Source organism: Cnephaeus nilssonii, assembly GCF_951640355.1.
Source record: "Cnephaeus nilssonii genome assembly, chromosome: 2".
NCBI classification, from domain to species: Eukaryota; Metazoa; Chordata; class Mammalia; order Chiroptera; family Vespertilionidae; genus Cnephaeus; species Cnephaeus nilssonii.
Genome location: NC_137073.1, coordinates 29,602,431 through 29,624,991, shown reverse-complemented (window position 1 = coordinate 29,624,991; position 22,561 = coordinate 29,602,431). Strand labels below are relative to the sequence as shown.

At 47.0% G+C, this 22,561-nt stretch overlaps 1 protein-coding gene across 2 annotated transcripts in view; it reads left to right on the top strand.

The window, feature by feature from the left end:
- The window catches only part of GALNT17 (polypeptide N-acetylgalactosaminyltransferase 17), a 415,865-nt gene that overhangs the window by 182,021 nt on the left and 211,283 nt on the right, over positions 1-22,561 (top strand). For both annotated transcript variants that reach the window (XM_079796078.1, XM_079796079.1), the window contains one exon: positions 16,468-16,634. In XM_079796078.1, the coding sequence (XP_079652204.1) occupies positions 16,468-16,634 (167 nt within the window). The remainder of the gene's footprint in view (positions 1-16,467; positions 16,635-22,561) is intronic.

The following is a 22,561-nucleotide window of genomic DNA, read 5'->3' as shown; positions in this document are numbered from 1 at the left end:
GAACAGGCAGTGTGGGGAGGGCAGGAAAAAAACCTGTATGTGCAGTAACTTTCAGCCAAGTTAAGCAGCTGCAGTGAAGGGATTCCCACAGGTGCTGAACTTTCATGCACAGACTGGTACTGAGGCCAAGTGCACTGACTTTTTCCAGATTGATGAATATTTTGCGCCCTACTCACCAACAAGCCCACTGTCCCCTCAGTGCTGGCTAGAACCAGAAGGGTCCACAGGCTGCCCAAGGGGCTCTAAGAGGCCCCTTGGAAGGTCCAGGGCGAGCAGTATGAAGGGCCCGCTAACTATTATTGGACCTCAGCAGGAGAATCCCAGTTGGAGGTGCCCTCCAACACTGGTCTCCACGTATGCACAAATCTCTCTTGTTGAAACTTTTAAAATGGCTTCTTGGTGCTGTTTATGTCTCCAGAGACCATCTGATGTTCCACTGCTAGCAAGCCCCATCATTTTGCTAGTATTTTATACTTTCTGCAGTTTTACTGCTGTCTCTACCACATTCACCCAGACACAGAGACAGTATACGGGGAACACTTGGAATTCTCCAGTGCCACCACCAGCTCCTGGACCAGGTAAGGGAGGTGCATCTTTGGAGTATTGCAGACATTTTGCTACCTATTTTTCATTAGAGCCCATTTGTAATGATTCATTAAAGCAATTTTTAAGTTCTCTCTCTCTGTCTCTCTCTCTCTCCCCGCCCCCCCCCCCCCACACCTCTCTCTCAGAGACAGGTTGTAACATGTCTCAGGAAGGAAAGATATGCCAGGACACTAATTTTGAAAAGCTATTAGTTTGACTGCTAGACCTTAACATGCCTCCTGCCTGTAATCAGGCCTGGTGGCAGAACAGGGAAGCAGATTCTCTAAGGATGTGGGAGCACAGGACCAGAGGGACTCATTTGCTGGGGCTGAATGCCAAGTAAGGATTTCTCGTCTTGAACCAACTTGCTGGCTACTTCTTTTCCCTCCGCTTCCAGGCTTCTGGGAGGAATGCTCTTAATGTTCTGCATCTGCCATTTCCTCCACATCATGGGAAACTCTATACTGAGATTTACAGTTGTTTCCTATGACTTTCTAACTGCCAATATGTAATATGTTTCTAAGTCTTTTTTCTTATTTTTATTTTTTAAAAATATATTTTTATTGATTTCAGAGAGGAAGGGAGAGGGAGAGAAAGATAGAAACATCAGTGATGTGAGAGAATCATCGAGCCCACAAACCGGGCCATGTGCCCTTGACTCGAACCGAACCCGGAACCCTTCAGTCCGCAGGCCAATACTCTATCCACTTAGCCGAACTGACTAGGGCTAAAGTCTTTTTTAATTGAAAGAAAATACACAAATGACAGTTGATTCTATTATTTAAGGATTGTGTATATGTATATAGAAAGCCAAAAAACCCATCTGCACACTTCAGCCCCAAACTTCACTCTCCTCAACCAAGGTAGCCTCTGTCCGCTGCTTCATGTCATCTGTCTGACTTGGACATGCGGGGCATGTTTATTTTTAATTTTGATGGATGCCGCTCACTTGCTCTCCAAAGAACTTTGCCTATTTATTCAACCAGCAGTGTGTGTATCTTTTTTCATACTTGACAGTTCTGTACAAGATCAGTCTTCAACTTGTTTTGCCAACCTGAAGGATAAAAAACGTATTTCCTTACAGCTCTTGGATGTTTCTTTGATTGCCATAGAGATTGATCATCCTTTTGTGTATTTATTTGATATTTTTGCTTCTTTTGATTTCTGAGAGAGATGTGTTACTATCATTATGATTGTGAATTTGTCTCTTCTTGAATTTTCGATACATTCTGCTTTACATATTTTCAGACTATGTTGTTAAGTGCATATATTTGTGACTATTTATCCTAAGTCATACATTTTACCAGCAAGAAAGCTTTCATTCTTCTGACTCAGGTTCTCTGCATGTCTCTGGGAAAACTTCTCTAGTTATCTTCTTTATTTAAAAAAATCCTCATCCAAGGACATGCTGAGAGAGAGAGAGAGAGAGAGAGAGAGAGAGAGAGAGAGAGAGAGAGGGAGAAACATCAATGTGAGAAACATAGATCAGTGCCTTTTGTACATGTTCTGATTGAGTGTCAAACCTACAACCTAGGCATGTGCCCTGACCAGGAATGGAACTAGCAACCTTTCAGTGCAGAGGATGATGCTCGACCAACTGAACCACTCTGGCCAGCCTCTATGTATCTTCTTATTGATCTTCCTGTTTCCCTTGCCTCCTCTTTTCAAAACATCTTCCTTACTACTTTCAGAGTAACTTCCCAAAATGTAGATGGGTATTAGCATGAGGATGAGTCGATGAAGGGTGTGGCATCGAAAAGAGTATTGGTGGAAACCCTGAATCCCAGTCCTCCCCTTTGTAATTTTTGGCCCACTGGCCTTTGGTGTAGGCAGAGCTGCCCTTATGTTTGACATGTTTGTTGGTGATTTCTGGATGGATACCCCCAAGTTGTGTGGGCTTACCTTTAAGGGGTGGGGCCAGGTAGGGCTAAGGCCTCCTATTGCCTGAGGCCACTGGGAAATTGAAAAATCAGATCTGGCAAGTTGCCTGCTTCTTTGAGAGGTCTCACCAACCAGTGATGAGTCCACCAGCTCCTCCTAAATTTAGTTTCGGGGGCTTGCCTATAAGACAAAATGCCTTCTCCATAGTTCTGATGACTTGAACTAAAAAACATTATTTTCTGCCAATCATACAGTGAGCTATAAGTTTATGTGATCAAATAAGTATTTTTTTATTATGGCCTTTATTCAGGAGGAGATAGGCCCAGCCAAAGATCCACTCTGATTACTTGTGAGTGGGCCAAGGCTTTGGGACCTAGGAGAGAAACTGCAATGTCAGAGCCAATCACGAGCATCATGGAGGATGTCTCTTATTGCCCAAAGTGACTGGGCCAATTGGGGCATAGTGTCCGAGGCTATGGCTGGAACAGAGTAACAGACACGGTGAGGAGTTAGTGCTGCGATCCCACAGTCTGACATGAATGAGCTCCTTGGACAGAGAACATTTCCACCCATGTCCTTTTTGAGAGCCTGGATCCCGGCTTCTTCAGTTGCATCTTGGCCTGACTTGAAGGATGCGGTTTTTTGATTTAGACACATGCCATATGTTGTCATGTCAAATCCCTGTTCAGTAATCCTTGACATCGTGGCTTCCACTGCTGGAGGATCGAGCCTGAATTGTATAAACTGCCTTCAGAGTACCTGCTGTTTCCTTATCCTCACCCAGTCACTCCCCGAAACACCTATTTCTGTTTCTTGGTGGCACACTACACATGTTCTCTCCTCTGTTTCTGCACACGCTATTCATTTCATTTTGCTTAAAGCGATTTTCCCTTCCTCCCCTCTCTCCCTTCACAAACTCTCACCTGGAAATTACATACTCATGTTTCCTGACCCAGGTCAGATTTCATCTCATCAGCAAAACCTTTGCGGGGTGGGTCCCCTCTACCTCCTTGCAGGGCAGAAATGAGCTCCCACAGCATCCTGAACAACGTCCCTGTGACAGTTTTTTAGATATATGCATACTAGTACAAGAGCCACATTAAATCGAGGGATAGGCGCTGCTTTCCATCTGCCATAAGCATGAGACATATTTGTACTGTTCAGTTGTCTAGTGTCCTCTCTCTTGGCTCTTGCTAGTAGGATAAAATATGTTTGGAATTAGGTAAAGTCACCATCCTCAGCAAGTTGAGCTGCTTCTGCAGTGATCTAATGTGGCATCTTCATCATAGGCATAGGAGATACCCTGGGAGGGGGCTCAGTCTTACTATAATTGTAGACTCTTCATTAAGTCATTGGAATTCCAGAACTGTATGCTCCATACAACGTCTTTATGCCACAAGTGACTAGGATTTTTTTCTATTTTGTGTATTAATGTACTTACAGATATTTATTGAACACAACTTACGTGTTGGAACTATATCAGCCAGAGGGATGTGGTTCCTGACTCCATGGAACCTACAGGCCAGTGATGAGAAGGCTAATTGTTGGGGCCAAAGCCCCATGGAAAGATTTATTATTACACTCTGCCTCGTGTATCTACAACCACTTCTGTACCAGCCCACGATGTGAGAGTTGAGTCGAAATGGAGGGCTCCGAGTTAGCAGAAGATCTTACCTGTGGGATTTTAGAAAAGAAGGCATTACCTGGAGGAAGGTTGAAAAGGATGCAAGCTACATCCTTTCTGAGGGATGATACAAAAGTGGGAGGGAGAATTCTACAGGACATTGCAAAAACAATGGAAATGGGATTTAAAGAGGATCAAAGTCTCTTTTCATGTGATTCTACTCCCGAGTAGAAGTATGTCCTAGAGTTAGGAATCGGTCACAGAAGTTTAGGTTGTTTTGTAAATGGGTATTAACCCTTTGCACTCGCTTGCTTTTTTCTCGATTCCTTTATTCTAATGCTAACCGTGTCGAGTCACACTCGACATCCGAGTGCAAAAGGTTAATGAATGAGACAGGATGCCTGGCAAGCTCAATGGGATGGTTCAGTTCCTTTATAAAATGCCCAGGCTTGGGCTCACATCCTGTTTAGTATTTACTATCATTGTAAACAGCCGTTCCCACAACCTTAAGAAATTGGCATATACCTGGAGCTAACTCGGTTTTCAAAGAAAATTACGGTCATTTTCTGTGTGAGTTTTGCATGCCCTTTCAAAGCCACATGTTGACTAACAGGGAACGGCCTGCAATTGGGAGTGATTGGTTTTATTATACAAGGCCGCCTCAGAATAGCTTCTGGGTAGAGAGGAAAGTTGGAGTCCATTTCGGTGTATGTTTGTTTTCTAGAATGGATACCATGAGGTCGGGCTATGCCATCGTTCCCTCACACCTGCATTTGAAAAGGTAGAATAGTTGTGATCTCTGTTTCCACTCAGAATCCCATCTCTGATTGTGGCCCCAGAGTGCATGTGTGGGATGACTTGGGGTGTCTCTTATTCATGCCAGCTGATCTCATGTCCACTTGGAAATCCAAGAATTTTTGGTCAAGCATTGAAGTTTTCTTTTCTTTTCTTTTGCAACATGGTTCTTTTGTCCATCTGTTAATCCAAACTGATGTGTTTTTCTGCGTTATATTTGCTCACTCTAAAAAAATAACAGCAAATGTATAAAGAGGCAAGAAAAATGTTTTTATAATTTCACCACCTAGAGACAAAATGTCATTTCATTATTGTTTTAATTTGAAATTCTTTTATTACTAGCGAGGCTCCACCTAGTTTCCTGTTTATTTGTTTCTTTCATTCTCTGAATTGTGTGTTCATATTTTTATTTATCTAATTGTGTTCTTCAGGTTTTCATTATCTTTTACACTTTTGTAATTGCTGTGAAATTTTTTTGCAGTTTGCTGTTGTTTTTAAATTTTATTATTTTTGTGATCAGAGGTTTGCAATTATTATGAAACTATTGAAGACTCTTCAACATGCAGAGTATTATGAATATTCACTTGCATTTTTATTTCACTTATATTATACTTGGTGTTCTAAATTTAACTGTTTACCTATCTAAAATTTATTTTAAAGTGTGTTTGGAGGGGGGACCTCTTGTTATTATACCCAATAGAGAGACGGTGGTCCCAGCATCATTTGTTTAATGATTCGTCCTTACTCTTTGGTTTGTGGCAGCTTCTTGTTATCAGTTCTCTAGGGCAAGGTCAGTTGTAAGTCAGCTTGTTCTTGATTAAATTTTATTAACTTATATTGGATTTTAGCATCATATAAGTCTCCAGGTTTTCTTAAACCCTTTTCCCCTTAATAGTTTTATTACCTGTTTATTTTTTCAGGTCAATGTTGACATCATTAGTCAAGTGGTAAAATTATTTCCTTAGAAATATTTTAAAAAGTAACAATTTATGAAATTGTTCAGTTATGAAAGTAGTGCATGTTTGGTGTAGAACTCTGGAAACTACAGTGAAATACAGATGAATAAACAGAATCCATCAAAAACCCCTCCACTCAGATCCTCCTTGATAAATAATTTATTTTCTCAGAGGCAAAAACAAAGGGCCTTGGAGTCAGGCACATGTGGTTTTAAAGTCTGGCTCTGCCTACCACTCACTTACCTTTGGGCAAGGGACCCTGAGCCTCGCTTTTCTCAACAGCACAATGGGGTCCGTACATTATTGGCTCATTGTGAAAACGAATGGGATGATGTCTACCTACACTCTCAAGTTCTTGGCACAGTGAGCTGCTGCAGTGGCTGGGCTCACATATGCATGTGAGTCCTGTGGGGGCCACCTTTTCTCCACTCATCATCCATCCTCTTTTGGGACCAGAGGGCCATCCCAGTAGTTCTCAGGTGATGGCTAAAGGCATGAGAAGCTCTCTTGAGGCTCATGCTTAGATCTGGCACAAGCACTTCACCTTGTTCTACTGGTCGAAGCAAGTCATGCGTCTGAGCCCAGGATCCAAAGTGTGGGGGGAATAAATGTAGCCTCTTTAGTAAGAAAAACTTCCAAGTTGTGTGGCAAAGCCCATGCATGCACGGAGGGGAAGGGTGGGGACATTAATGCATTTACCACACAGCGTAAGCAGAGTCTTCTGAATTACACCAGCAGTTTAGGAAGGGAGAAGGCATTTTCTATCCAAGTGAGATACTCAAGGCCAGGTTAGGACCCAACTAAGTCTGGAGGGGCTGGTGTGTGGGATTTGACTCCGAGTGGGGAGGGCCTGGCCTCGGGGAAGACTTCATGGGTGGCGGTAACATAATGAAAGTAACAACAATAATGCCAAGGACAGAGTGGTGGCCCAGATGTGGGAATAAACAGAAGTATTTTCAGAGTCGGTGTGAGTAAAAAGGCAGGCTTGAATGGCCAATTTGGCTGGAACATTAAAAGGAAAAATAGCTCGTTGGGTAATATGTTTCTCATTGCTGTGCTGAAGTTATGGGATAACAGCCTTTGGAACCAAATGGAGCTCTGTGCAGGGGCTGGGCATGGGGGAGGCGAGACTGGCTGGGAACACAGTGTTTGTGGTCTTCAGTTTCTATGAAGAATCCTATTGACCAAATTTTGGACCTGCTGGGCCTTGGAATACAGTTATTTATTCTTTCCAATTGGCATCATTTCCTAATGTATTTTTGTCCCTCCTCAGCGGTCGGGGCTGTCCCCTCTCATTCGACTCACCTTAAAAGGTTCTCAAATAAACATCGTGTATGAATACTTAGGCACATTTGCTGGCCCAGAAGTCCACTGAGGGTGTCTTAGCTCTGGCCTGAAACTGTCTGCATTCATTTACCTTTAATTGTTTGCAGAAATCCTGTCCCTGAGCCATTGCTTAATAAAACTCTAGAGTTTTTCTTTTCTTTATTCTGCTTTCCTCAGTTGAATACAGGAAGATAAGCTACCTCCTACCTGGACAGATTCATCTACAGAGCTGAGAGTCTGAGGCTGCCCCTGCTCCTGCCCCGTTTGTGTGTGTCCTCGCTTCCCTCTTAGAGAAAGCAGTGTGCACAGAGCAGGGAACTCTGGGAAGAACTGGGGGTTAGAGAAGGTGAACCAACCCCTCGCACTTAAAAAACCTTCTGAAGATAGAGACAGGTAGGGTTTTTGCCCCTGTTACCACCTCCTACTACACCTTGAAACTGGCATAGCTGCCACCTGGCCAAGGAGCGCTGAGTCTCATGGTTTTTCTGGCGGATGGCAATTGCCTTGTCCTTGGAAAAGCAACTCTTTTCAACTCAGAGAACGTGGCTTCCCAGGAGGCCATGAGCCAGTACGTAATCGGTCCAAAAACCAAAAATGGTTTGGATAGTATTTCAAAGTAAACATTTATAGGAACCAGGCTGGCAAGGGGGGAGCATAGAACGTTGTGACCCTATGGTGCCCGAAAACAGGGCCTGGGCACTATTCTTTAACCAGGGGCTGCAAACTGGCCATGGTGCTCTGAGCCATGTGGCCTGGGTTCATCCTCTCCTACCGTGCTCCTGTGAGATGCCAAGGAAAGGGTATGAATTTTTGCCCCAGAAAAAAACTAGCACTCCTATACTCACAACATCTTGCATTTACTTTCTGAGGGTTTTCCTGGAGCTCTGTGCTCACCAGGATAAGAACCATGCCAGACACAGAGCAGGCTGGGTCTTGATTCATGAAAATGGCCCCAGGAAGCTCAGTTGGTTAGAGATGGTTAGAGCGTCATCCTGGTACCCCCAAGGTTACAGGTTTGATTCCCAGTCAGGGCACATATAAGAATCAACCAATGAATGTATAAATAAGTGGAACAACAAATCCATCTCCCTCCCTCCCTCCCTCCCTCCCTCCCTCCCTCCCTCCCTCCCTCCCTCCCTCCCCCCCCTCCCTCCCTCTCCCTCTCTTCTTCCCCCTCGTCCTCTCTCTAAAATCAAGAAATAAAAAATTAAAATGAGAGGAAAATGGCCCCAGTGCCACTGGTGGGCAGGCAGGACACAGGGCCTTGAATGCCGGAGCAGGCAGTTTGTCCCGGAGACTGCTCTCTGTGGGAACCCAGCTAACGAGGTGTGCTGCTCCTTCAGCCGGAGGAAGTGAAGCCACTCGGCAAAGTGTGCATTTTCCCTAATAATGAGAGGTCTAAAACAGGGGCCTCGTACATCTCAGGTATTCAGCCCCACATCTTGTTTTGCAAGGTTCGCTGTTGCTAAAATTGATACCACTCTTTCCTAGGATTATAGGAAAGGCTTGATGCAGAGGAAGGGGGGAAAAAAGGAGTGTTGAGCTGGTTAATGCACTTGACCCAAGCAGCTTTCAGAATCTGAGGACTGATTAGTAAATGCAGGGAGACAGCAGGCAGCTGTGTTCAGGATGGTATCTTTTTAAGTGTTGAGGTGCCATCACCGGTGTCATAATTGAGGGAGGAGATAAGTGATGTTTTTGATCACAAGAAGAGCAAAGGGAATGCATAGGGAAGGTAGAAGGGTTTTCTTTCGTTCGTTTAGTCACCATTTATCTGCCTGCAAGTGGGCTGGGGAAAGAAGAAGAAAATAGCTGCCCTGCAGTGGGAGAGGACAGAGGGAAGAGGGCCCAGATGGCCCATGTGCTGAGGGAGAGAAAGTAACAAAGAGAGGGGCTAGACTTCCAGGTTGGGCTCCGGGGAGGTGCCTGGAGCTGGGGCTGGAGGGAGGAGGGTGTGTCAGGCAGAAGGAAGGGCCCTTCAGGCAGAGAGAAAAGTGTGTGTGAATGGGAGGCAGCATTCCCAGTTCTGGGGAATACAGGGTACAGTGGCTGGAGGAACGTGGTGTAGGAGATGAGGTTGGAGAGATAAGCTTGGACTCAACGTGGGTTCCAGGCAAAGGAAGCTGAGTCAAATTCCAAAGGCTATGGAGAGGCAAAGAGATAGTGTGAGGAGTGACATGATCACATTTGCATTTTAGGAAGCTCCTTCCTGCGGGGATGTGATGGTTAGAATGGGGCTTAGCTGCTGAGGGGCAGACTGGAGGCAAGGGTCCAGTTACACCTTTGGGTGTCATGCAAGAGGGAATTGATGAGTGGAGCTAGGGCAGTAGAGATGGGGGCAACGGGCTGAGTGTCATAAAATATCCTCACGGTGGCAGAATCTCCGGGATCTGGTGAGTTATGGACGTGTTGAGCTACTAGACACATTGGCTGGATCATGATTTTAACTTGACTCCTGAAGAGAAAGGGGGATACCCTTGAATGAAGATAGGAAGGTACAGAGGGGGCAGATGTCAGTTTTAGGCATACCGAATTTGGGAGGCTGGGGAGACACCCAAGTGGAGGTGTCCGGTGGGGAGCTGAAGTTTGAATGAAGGTACAGGCCAGAGATGCGGGTTTGGAAGTTGCCAGTGGAATGAATGGGAGATAAAGGAGGGAGACAGGAAGGGCAAACAAAGGGAAGATGGTGATGAAGGCCATGGAAAAGGGACTTCTTTTATTTACTTAGGAGAGACTTGAGTTCCCTACTGGACACACATCAGTGGAGGGAGAGGGAAGATAGAGGCGAGAGAGTGGTGGGAGAAGCAAGGCACTGAGGTGGGAGGAGGCTGCGGAGTCCACAGCACAGATGTGGGGTGAGCTCTGACCTTCTGAGCTGATTCCTTCAAGGCTAAGTTTAGTGGTCAGCCAAGGAAGAGCATGGCCATTGGCTAGGGAACAGGTGTGCCAGTTCTGGAAATGCAGGAGAGGTGGCACAAGAGGGACATTCCAGGATTGCTCTCGTAGAGAAAGCTCATTCAGAATTTACAAGGTAGACACTCAGGGATTGGGACCGTCCACTTTGAAGTGAGTGTGATGTTGTCTGGAGATGATGGTGATGGCGAGGCCCTTTCAGAAGGAGTCCTCGCCTCCCATGTTTGCCACAGCAGTGGGAGGAGTGGCTGTGAAAATGTGTCCCCCCACGTCTGTCACAATTATAATGGTTTTCTCATTAGAGCATGGCTGCCCTTGGGGAGGCCAGGCAGTGTTTTCTGACTCAAACTGCCTATTCTTTGTAGACTCCCTGAACGTTCCTCCCTCTCATTTCAGTCCATGTTGCCTTTCGGCGCCCGGCAAGAGGCCTGGCCCTTAGAGCACAGGCGTCGTGAGCTGCGGAATCTTTATGCGTGGGTTTTTATGACCTTATGTCTGTCTGTGAAGCATTTTGAAAATAAACATCAGTCTCGTAGGACTTTGCAGAGCTTGATGTGAGTCCGAGGTTCCAACATCAGGCTCTTTACTGCTCCATCTCTAAACCAACTTAGACAGATTTCTTCTGGAAGAGAAAAATAAGGGGACCCTAGTGCCTCTGTGTGCTCAGAAGAGCTCTAATTGCCCGCCCCTCCCTCTGTTCTTGACTGTGCAAGTTTGATCCATTGATCCACCTTTCAAATCCAGCTCACAGCTCATCTTCCCTGCCCTCCTGGTCCCACTCAGCTCATCCATCACTCTGGTGGAGGTACAGCCACCGGGCACTTAGCATCCACTGCGTTGCATTACAAACGGCCTTGTTAGAGTCCTGGGTGTGCTTCAGCTGTCAAAACCCAGGACTCCCGCTTACTGACAGCAGGTTAGAGCTTAGGCAGTGCTCGGTGAGTGGTCCCTTCACTAGGGTGGGGCAGCTGGTGGGCAGAAACTGAGAGGCCTTATTGCACCTGGGAGCCAGAGCTGAGGTGAGCAGCCAGGAATACTCTGCAGGTTAGCCCCACAGTGATGGGCCATGTGAGCCAAGTGACATGGAGACACCGGGTAGGCCCTGGAAGGGGAGCCCTCACTTTAGATGGGACCTGAGGGACTGATGGGCAGGAATAGGACCAGGAACAGAACTGGAGCCTGAGTGCAGGCCTGTGCGCACCTGCCGTGAACCAGCCCCACCCAGCCATCCAGAGAACACACACAGGTGCACCCTCCACATCCAGCCCCAATGGTCCTGGGCCTCTCTGACCCTGCGGTCCTTCAGTTCAGAGGCTTCTGATAACACCCTGGTGCACCACCCAAGGTAGCACCTGCCAAGATCACAGTCAGAATACTAGGCTCTTTGGTTGGGGAGGGGGGGTAATAGGGGGGGGATAAGGACACATATGTAATAACTTAATTAATAAAGAAAAAAAAAGAATACTAGGATCTTTGCCTATGTTCTTACCGGCCTTATTAATCCCGGGTTTTGGGGGCTGGCTTCTGCTCACCCACATCCCACTTGCATGGAATTTTCCTGGTCTGTACTCTTTTGGCCCTCAGCAGGCTATGGGCACGGTGTACTGTCCACAGAGGGCTGTCTCCTAGTCAGGGCTTTTAGGGCAGGAATAGGAAGCTGAGGCTCAAATCGACTGAACAACTTGCCAAAGTCCCAGCTAGGAAGAGGCTAGGCTAGAAATTTTGTGGGGGTTGTCTGCTGCAGTTACCACATTTTGCCTTGGTCTGGCAAGAGCAATGGAAGGGTCTAAACATCAGATGATGAAGTTCACTTCCTGGCATTCTTGTTGCAGGTTGCTGTGTGAGTTAGGGAAAATGACTTCACCTCTCTGGGCCCCAGTTTCCTCGTCTGTGAGATATTGCCCACTGTGAGTATGAAATGAGACAGTACAGGACATAGGAGCTCCCAGCAGTTTCAGGCATGGGGGTTGCTGTGTATATGTTGGTTATTATCATCATCATTATCTGTAACTTCCTGGGTCTCCTGGACTACATTGCATCTAATTTTTTTTTACAATAATGGGGATGTTTGGGGTCATCTTTTTGTTTCCAGTTGGCAGACTGGGTCACAGTGTGTCTTGATACCTCTTGTCTGTAAAACATTGGGTCATATAAGTTGTTTCCTTAAAAGTTGATCATGGACAGTGGTCTGCTTATGAGAAGGCGCAGCCAACTCTTTGGGCTTTGATTTCTTCCTTGATGGGGGCCTCGGCCCCTGACCTTCTTTCAGTTCAACTGTGATTCTCTCTGGAGGGTTCCCAGTGGAGGTTGGGTCTCCTGGCTCTCCTCTCCTTACCATCAGTGAAATAAGTGAAGTCATTGCTGGCATTAAGTGAAGTCAATGCCAAGGGCTTTGGGGTGATTGGGAATGAGGAAGTGGGAAACAGGGATCACTGAGGTGAGTTACAAGGAAGCATCTCAGGCATATGGACAGCTGGACAGGCAGTCAGATGGACAGATGTGAGGTGTCTAAGAGACCTCATTTGGTTAGTCGATTGCTTTCTTTTCTCTACAAGAACAGCTTCGCAGGAATCTGTTCCTCGTGAGGCTTTGAGGGGCAGAGCCTGGTCTTGAATTTCTCTGCAGCCCTTTCCTGCCTGGAGCACTGACTGACGAAGATCCAGATCATCTTTTGTTCAGGCAAAGGATTGTTTAATGCTTGCTGACTAGTTATTGAAAGGAAAATTTGTGATTTCTGGGACCCAGACCTGAGTCTGTTTTGCTAGAGGAAGTGCATGGCATGCATGCACGCGCGCACACACACACACAGACACACACACACACCCACTATAGATTTTGAGGTATTTTGTTGTTTCTGCTGTGTGTCATCCTCTCCTCACTCCCTGCGTATCTTTCAGTCTGGGACCTATTCTTTTATCCTCACACACTCCCAGGTTATTCTTTTTTTTTTTTTTTTTAATTGATTTTTTACAGAAAGGAAGAGAGAGGGATAGAGAGTTAGAAACATTGATGAGAGAGAAACATCGATCAGCTGCCTCTTGCACACCCCCTACTGGGGATGTGCCGGCAACCAAGGTACATGCCCTTGACTGGAATCGAACCTGGGACCCTTGAGTCCGCAGGCCGACGCTCTGTCCACTGAGCCAAACCGGTTTCGGCAGGTTATTCTTATTTACCGGGATTTTGCAGTGGGAAACGTCTGATTCTGTATGTTCCATTATGTCGAGATGGGGCTAGAAGCCAAGCTGAGCCGCCTGCTGCCTTCCCCAGGTTGACCTGCCCAGTCTACTTGGCGCTGGCCACCCCTGGGGTCACCCAGAGAGCACCATATGCATCTCTGTGGCTCTGAGCACCTTCCCCCCTCAGCTCTGCAGGAACTTGGGAATGAGGGGAGGGGCTTCTGTCATGTCAGCCTTGGTCTGCAGGGTATGGGGGACCAAGATCTACTGCCCTAGGGTCATCAGGCCACAGCAACAGTTGTGTTAGCACCAACTCCTAGCTGCAGGAGCTCTGTATATTCGCTTACTCTGTGCAATCTCTAGTACTTCTGTGGCTGGAGAGTCTCTCTCTTTCTTTGTACCATCCACCCTTAATCTCCCTCCCGCTCTCATCTTCTGTCCTGTCCAGCATTGGACATCTGATTGGAAGTAACATATATATCTGTCTATGCTACTCCTTACAGAGAATGATTAAAACTTCAGTTGCCCATCTCCCCAGCATATTCCATGCATCTTCTATGTATCAGGCAATAAGCCAGATTAGAGAGATATTTTTAAGCAGAGTCTATCACCCTGGAGTTGAAAGACCAACAAAAATAATTATGATTTTCTCCCTAACCAGTTTGGCTCAGTGGATAGAGCATCGGCTTGCAGACTGAAAGGTCCCAGGTTCAGTTCTGGTCAAGGGCATGTGCCTTGGTTGCGGATACATCCCCAGTAGGAGGTGTGCAGGAGGCAGCTGATCGATGTTTCTCTCTCATCGATGTTTCTAACTCTCTATCCCTCTCCCTTCCTCTCTGTAAAAAAGCAATAAAATATATTAAAAAAATAATGCTGATTTTCTTAAAAATGACTGTATTCCTACTTTCTGCCTATGGTGAGACCCTGAGGATGTCTGCACAGGAGAGGTGAATCATTGTAAGCTGGGCGAGGTTAGAGACCTGGGCTTGTTGGGGAGGAGAGTCCTGGGTGGGTTCTGCAGGAATGTCCTGGTTGAGAGAAAACTCGGGAAGGCTGGCCAGTGGTGATTAGGAATGTGTAGGATGGAACAGAAGAGTGGAAGGGAGGATGGAGGGGCCAACCAGACAGACGGAGTCTTTCCATTAGATGTTACACCAAATTTTCACAGGGCTCTCAAAGCCTGGTCTCACTTGATCCACGCAGAGCTAGGTATGGTGAGGGTTTTTCTGACAGTTTAGAGGTGAAGAAACATGAGCTATGTGCCCAGGGTAACGTGTCCAATGTGAGGCAGAGCACTTCTCACTTCTGAAAATCCTGCAGGATTTACTGAATGGCCACCTTGAAGAGAGAAGGATCAGCCCCCTTCCCATCCTTCCTTGTATCCCTCCCGTCCCCCTGAGGCTCTTATGTTTCCCGTTTCACCAGGGGGCCCTGTCTGCTCTGGCCAAGAGGCCTGACTCCCAACTCAGGCCTGACTACAGTGTGACCCCATGGTCTGTGGGTGCAGAAGACGGTGCTGGTACAGTGCACTCTGGCCTTTTTGCTTCTGAATTTCAAGGGTCAGAAGCTGTTGAAAACCAAGGACCAAAGAGACCAGCCCCAGGAATGAATGCTCAGAGGAGGTGGGTGTGGAAGGTGTGTGTGCTCACATGTATGGGCCGGTGAGTAATGGGCTGAGGAGGAGCAGCTGACAGCCTGCCAGGCTCAGGACAGCTGCCAGGGGCTCTGAGGGACCTTCCCGGTGCCCTTCTCTCTCGGATCACCACACGGTAAATGAGATGATTCCCGCAGACTGCCCAGGAGCCCGTCAATATCCATTCTAATCTCCCTGGCAGCCCCAGAGGTGAATTTACAGCGATGTGGTAAAAATGAGGCTGCATGATCAATGCATCTCTGGACGGTCTCTTCCAGGAGACACAAATGTATATTGCAACAAAACTTTATTTTCTTCCGAAAATTGCCTACATGATTAATATGGCCCGACACGGGCCAAGCTGTTCAGCATAAAAAACAGCCACATTTCTTGCTCCATCTTCTTCCTGCTTTGCTAACTCCATTCCTTCCTCTCGTTGCGTGGGTTTTGCTCTCACACTTTGTGCTCTGCAGGGGGAAGGGGAATGCGAGATCCGGATTCCAGTCCACTTTGTTTCTTCTTGGTATTTCCAGTGTGGCTCAGACTAAGCGTGGAACCAAATGCCCGGTGTGTGGGTGCTCCTGGGACTGAGCCACGCAGAGCACGTTCTCTGGGCATTCTACCATCTCTAACGTCACCAGCTCTCTGCCCCCGAGTCCAGCATGAATGAAAAGGATTCTCCCCTTTTGCCCTGTCTTTGGGATGGGGGAGTTGCTGGGTCATAAGAGGGAGGGCCTCTTAGGCAGGTGGTGCCACTTCCTGTTCTCACGGAGGTTTTAGGAAGAAGAGATGGGGTGTGTCAGGAAGCTGAGGACCCGCTTCCTTGATTATGATTATTTGCATGTGTGTTTTATGTCTCCTAGAGTGTAAGCTCCGTGAGAGCAGGTGTCTCCTGTAGATGTCTTAGTATGGGTTCCCCCAGACACTGATCCTGAGACAAAGAGTTGAGTGCATTAGTCTATTTGGGAGGTAGAGAGGGGACTGGGGATGTAGGACTGGGAAGGGAAGGCATCCCTAAAGGGGGTGCCAGGCAGATTGTTACTGTGTGTGGCAGGAACTTCATCTCAGGAGGACCCTGGGAACCAGTGTAAAAGCCACCCCTCAGAGTCAACCTGCTCCAGAGCTGAGGGAGTCGGGTGTTTATGCATCAGCCCCCAGCAGTCTCTGGATGAGAGCTGATGAGGGCGGGTAACTGCTTAGGTGGCATCATAGCAGGCGAGCCCCAGACAAGGAAGTGCAGGTGTCCAAAGTGGGCAGTTGGACAGGTAGGCACTGACGCGACCAGGGGGTACATGTGGGCGCAGCAGCCTGTGGTATGGCAGATGTGTGCCCAAGACTGTGCTTCCCATTCGTACAGGGTTGGCAAATTTGGGATAAGTGGGGCTGGATCCCTTGACCCTCTCCTCCTTAGGTTTTTATTCTCAGTTCTTAACCAAGAGGACCAGTTGGTACAGGGAACCAATGACTCACGCCTCGGGACGACATGTACAAGGGTTGGGCGGACGTCCTCACTGTGTCCAGCACAGCCCGTGTGCCCCTCCTTCCTGACTTGGCTCTCCCTGCTCTCCTCCCCAGGTGTAAGGAGCTGAAGTACTCCAAGGAGCTGCCCCAGATCTCCATCATTTTTATCTTTGTGAACGAGGCCCTGTCGGTGATTCTGCGGTCGGTCCACAGCGCTGTCAACCACACGCCCACACACCTGCTGAAGGAAATCATCCTGGTGGATGACAACAGCGACGAAGGTATGGGGGTGGCCGACCCAGGGGTTTCTTAGAGAGGAAGATGCAAACTCACAGTATCAGCAGGGGAAATGCCCCTTCATTCCAGTACCAGCCCAAGTGTCTCTGTCTTCTGTTCCTGGGGCGTATCCCGGGAAAGGGAGAAGTTTGGAGGAGGAAGTCCAGGCAAACACTTCATTAGTCGATGAGTCCTCTAGGGCTGAGAGTAAACGAGCGGTGATGTATCTAGACTAATTTTAATTTCCTCTCTTCTTATTAATAAAGGAGATGGCATCAAAGGGCTGAATTCCTCCACACCCCCTCTTTCCCGGGAGGCGAGAGAACAAGGGAAATTCTGTCCTGTGATGGGAAGTCCTACCTCAGAATTCTGCTCTGGGCCACTGTGCCCACAATAACCGTGGATAGAAATGAGCAGAGTTTGCAGGCCTTTTGGAATTGAGCTCTGTGGGGAATGGTGGCTCAATTTAAAAATATAAAACAAGCCAATACTGGATGGCAGCACCAGAAGTTCTTTGAGGTCCTTGGAGATGAGAGCCTGGTGTTGAGGTGGTGGGGGGTTGGTTTGGCTAATTGTGCCTTTGTGTTGGCTCGTAGCCTGCAGAATCCACTGTGCTCACTGCAGGCAGAGAACCCACAGCAGGTGACAGACAGAAAGCCAGCCAGGAGGCTTATCTTCTGAGCAACTGTAGGATTAAGGGGCAGCTGAACCCCTTGCTCTCAGCATACTGAGTACAGACGGATCATCCTGTGAGCCCTGGTCGGGAGAGGCAGGATGGGCCACAGGCCCTGTTTGAAACTTGATTATCTTGGGGAGCTCCGGGTGACCCAATCACATTTGATTGGCTCAAGGGCTGAAGTCCCCCTGCCCTTCTGAACCGGCATTATAGCAGTGTGCCCTCAGGCACTACTCTTTGGTGGTGGTGGGTCCTCTAGATTTGGAGGACAGGTGGGCCATTTGCTGAATTTTTCACATCCCTATTTTTCTTTTTTGATCTCTGGCCTTTTCATTATCTATATATACTTTTAAAACTGACATTGAGCCCTGATCTATGAACCAGGAGATCTCGGTTTGATTCCTGGTTAAAGCACATGCCTGGGTTTCAGGCTCGATCCCCAGTAGTGGGCATGCAGGAGGCAACCAGTCAATGATTCTCTCTCATCGTTGATGTTTCTATCTCCCGTTCCCTTCCTCTCTGGAATCAATAAAAATACATTTTTAGAAAACTGAGAGTCTTGTTGTGAGAAGGAGGCTTGCAGTTCCTTGAAGCCTCTAAGACTTAAGAGTCTAAGTCATCTGGCAGAGCTCTGCCTGGCTGCTCACAGTGTACCTCGCAGCCTCTCTGTGCACCCAGACAGACCTCTTGCTTCAGCAGGACTTTCAGACCCCTGCAGGGAGTCTCTGCTACTACCCACCCTCCTCACTCCTGGCTAAGCCCCACTCCTTCCCCAGGTCTCCCATGGGTGTCACACCCTCCAAGACTTTGCCGACATCCTAAGTCCCTGCTCTGTGCTGCTGTGATACCCTGTACCCTCCTGGAGCCCGTGATACCGCCTCGACCTGCATATGCCCACTCCAAGTTCATGGGCCTGGCTGGTAGCTGACCTTTGGTCAAAGGGCTAGCAGCCGAGGGGCTGGAAGTGCCACTCAGAAGAGCTGGCCAACCCAGAGAAGAGAGGGAACTGAAAACGGGGTGAGGACTCACTGCCTGTGGGGCTCCCTCTCCCACAAAAATCTCTGCAGAGCCCAGCCAGAGAGGAGGGAGTGGGGTCTCCAGTAGATGCCTTAGCTTGGGTTCCCCAAGACACAGACCCTGAGACAAAGAGTTGAATGCATTAATTTACTTGGGGAAGTAGGACTGGGGAGGGAATGCACCCCTCAAAGGGGGTGTCATGCAGATTGTTACTGTGGGTGACAGGAGCTTCATCCCAGGGGGACTCTGGAGCCAGTGTAAAAGCCACCCCTCAGAATTATCCTGCTCCAGGGCTGAGGGAGCCAGGGTGTCTATATACCTTTAGCTTCAGATGCTTTCCCTGGGAACCTTCTGGAGCCCTACCCTGGAGGAAGTTCTGTTTCAGGAGTTCAGGGGTGGGGCAAAGTGATTTGCATTTCTTACAGGCTCCTGGGTGATTCCCCTGGTGCAGGGACCACACTTTGAGAACCACTGAGTTAAGTACCGTTTCAATGGTTCACACCTCAGCTTTCATGAAGATGGTCAGTGGGTGAGAACAAGCAAGAAGAGGCATTTGGTCCATTCTGACCATAATGTTAACTCCCATTCATCCTTCCCTGTCCTCCCCAGTACCTAGGGCAGGGGTGGGAAACCTTTTTTTCTGCCAACAGCCATATGGATATTTATAACATCATTCCAGGGTCATGCAAAATTGTCAACTTAAAATGTATTAGCTTGCTATATTTGGTTAAACATTTTATTAACTCGGCCCTAATGCCTTGGCAGAGCCAGACCAAATGATTTCGCAGGCTTTATTCTGCTTGCGGACCGGAAGTTCCCCACCCCTGGCCTACGAGACCAGGAGTGGAGTGGACTACATTAATGCTCGCTCTCTCTCTCTCTCTCTCTCTCTCTCTCTCTCTTTCTCTCTCTTTCTCTCTCTTTCTCTCTCTTTCTCTCTCTTTCTCTCTCTTTCTCTCTCTCTTTGGCTGAGAAGGGAAGGCACTCCTGTACTTTCTCTTTAATGGAAAGATAAATTTAACATTTTTTTTCTTTATTAAGGTTTTCCTTGTGACTAGTATTATTGGGTTTTGTAAATGTTCTATATACACTTGAAAAAAACCCCACACTGCAATCACGGAATTGAATTCCTGCCAGACATCAATTATGTGTATTTAGATAGACTCTGAGTTTGTCTTCTTACGTCTCTTTGATAATGGTGTTTTAACATCACCTTCTACAATGACTGTTCCTTCCCGTGTTTTTAATAATGTTTGATTTCTGTATCTTGTCAGTTTCTTTGGCAACATAGATTTGTATCTGCATGGCTTCATTGTTAGTGGTGGTTGTTACCCTTATGTAATGTTCCCTTTATCTTCAAGAATACCTTTTTTTTCTTGCCTTGCGTTTACATTGTCTAGCATTAATATTTTTTATCCCTTCTTACCGTCTGTTTCGAGTTTGATTAAAATATTTTTCCCAGCCTTCCCATGTTTCTGATCTTAAAAGTAATACATGCTCTTTGTAGGAAAATTTGAATGTATCAAAAAGCACATCTAATTGAAAAAACACACAACTACTGTGAGACTAGCCAGCGGTGACTGCTCATTTGTCCATGTTCTTACCCTCTTTTTAATGCGCATTTGACATAGTTAAGATCCTATAGTAAAAAGAAGTTAATGTTCTCGTTTTCCCCCTGAACGTTGAAGCACATTTCCCTTTTCATTAAAAAGGCTCTGGGAACATCATTTTAATGAGGGTAGAATGGTCTGTTCTCAGGCTGGTCAACACTGGCACTGGTGGAAACAATAGCGCCCCACTTCCATATGTTATCACATCCATTCAAGGTAAAAGGCTTTTTCAGAAAAAAGAGAAGAAGGAGGAAGAAGATGGGGGGGGGGGGGGTGGGAGGAGGAGGAAGAGGAGGAGGAGGAGGAGGAGGAGGAGGAGGAGGAGGAGGAGGAGGAGGAGGAGGGTTCAGGGAATGTGTCAGCATTGGGACACTGGTAGTTCCTCCACTGTGTATGTTCTGATGATCCTCAAATCCATCCCCCCAGCCCAGAGCAACTTAGCCTCTCCCCCAAGCTCCACACCTGTATCCTCCGTCTCCTAGGTGACAGCTCAGGTCCCTCTGATACCATACTCTCAATGGGTTCAGTGACTCACCATTTTCCTCTCAGTCTCAGAAAACTATTTCTCATCATTTATTTCCTGTCTCATTGAAGAGCTTCACCTTTTTCTCAGTTATCTCATCATCAAAGCCCGGAAGTCTTTGCACGTTCTTCCTCGTCCCTTTTCCAGTAGCATCTGGTTAGTTACTGTTGAGCGTGGGTCCTACTTGGCCATATCCCAAGCCACTGGCTTTTTGTTCAGGTCCTCAGCATTTTTTGCCTTGAAATTTGAGGGGTTAAGGGCACACAGATTTAGGACGATTATAATTCTTGACACACCCCATAGCTTTTGTTTATTATCCCTTGTTTTAATTGAGATATAATTCACATTACATAAAATATGCCACTATGTGGCTTTCAGTATATTCACTATGTTTTGCAACTATTGCCACTAATTCCAGAATATTTTCCCAAAGGAAGCCCTGAATCTCTTAGCAGTCTCTCCCAATTGCTTGGGCAACCATTAAAGTACTTTCTGTCTCTGTCCTATCCTTGATCTTTGATATAAATGAAATCTACAATATGTTGCCTTTTGTGTCTGACTTCTTTCACTTAACATAATGTTTTCTACGTCCATCCATGTTGTAGTACATATGGATACTTCATTCCTTTTTATGGCTAAATAATATTTTGTTGTATGGATATGGCACATCTTACTTATTCATTCATCATTTGATGAATATTTGGGTTGTTCCCAGTTTTTGCCTATTAGGAATAATACTGCTATGAATATTCATATATTTTATTTTTAAATTTATCTTTATTGTTGAAAGTATTAGAGATGTCCTCCTTTTACCCCCATTGACCTCCTTCACCCCAGCCACCCTCCCCCAGGCCTTCACCACTCTATTGTCTGTGTCCATGGGTTATGCATATATGCATTATAAGTTCTTTGGTTAACCTCTCCCCACCCACCCACCCCTGCCTTCCCTCTGAGATTCATCAGTCTGTTCCATGCTTCTTTGTCTCTGGATCTATTTTGTTAATCAGTTTATTTTGTTCATTAGATTCCACATATGAGTGAGATCATGTGATACTTATCTTTCTCTCATTGGCTTATTTTGCTTAGCATAATACATTTTTATGTGGACATATTTTTAATTTTCTTGGGCATATACCTAGGAGTGAAAGTTGCTGGGTCATATGATAATTTTATGGTTAATTTTTTTTGAGAAACCATCAAATTGTTTTTCACAATTGACTCTTTTTCACAGCACTGGAATCATTTCACATTCCTACCAGCAATGTATTAGGGTTCCAATTTCTCCACATTCTCACCAACATTTATTTTCCCTCTTCTTTAAGTTATGCCTAGTGGGTGGTATATTGTGGATTTATTTGCCTAATGACTAATTATTCTGAGCATCTTTTTATGTGCTTATTTGCTATTAGTCTATCTTATTTGGAGAAATGTCTATTCAAATCCATTGCTCATTTTGAAAATGGATTATTTGTCTTTGTATGAATTGTAATTGTTCTTTACATATTCTGGGTCTGCACTCTTATAAAATACTAGAGGCCTGGTGCACGAAATTTGTGCACTGGGGGGGGTGTCCCTCAGCCCAGCCTGCACCCTCTCCAATCTAGGCCCCTTGGGGGATGTCCGACTGCCAGTTTAGGTCTAATCCCTGTGGGATCAAACGTAAACCGGCAGTCGGACATCCTTCTCACAATCTGGGACTGCTGGCTACCAACCGCTCGCCTGCCTGCCTGCCTGCCTGATTACCCCTAACTGCTTCTGCCTGCCAGCCTGATCAATGCCTAACTGCTCCCCTGCCAGCCCAATCGCCCCCAACTGCCCTCCCCTGCCAGCCCAGTTGCCCCTAACTGCCCTCCCCTGCTTGCCAGGTCACCCCTAACTGCCCTCCTCTGCAGGCCTGGTCCCCCCCCCCCCAACTGCCCTCCCTCCCCTGCAGGCCCAGTCGCCCCTACTGTCTTCCCCTGCTGGCCTGGTAACCCTAACTGCCCTCCCCTACCAGCCCAGTAGCCCCTAACTGCCCTCCCCTGCAGGCCTGGTCCCCCCAACTGCCCTCCCTCCCCTGCAGGCCCAGTCACCCCTAACTGCCCTCTCCTGCTGGCCATCTTGTGA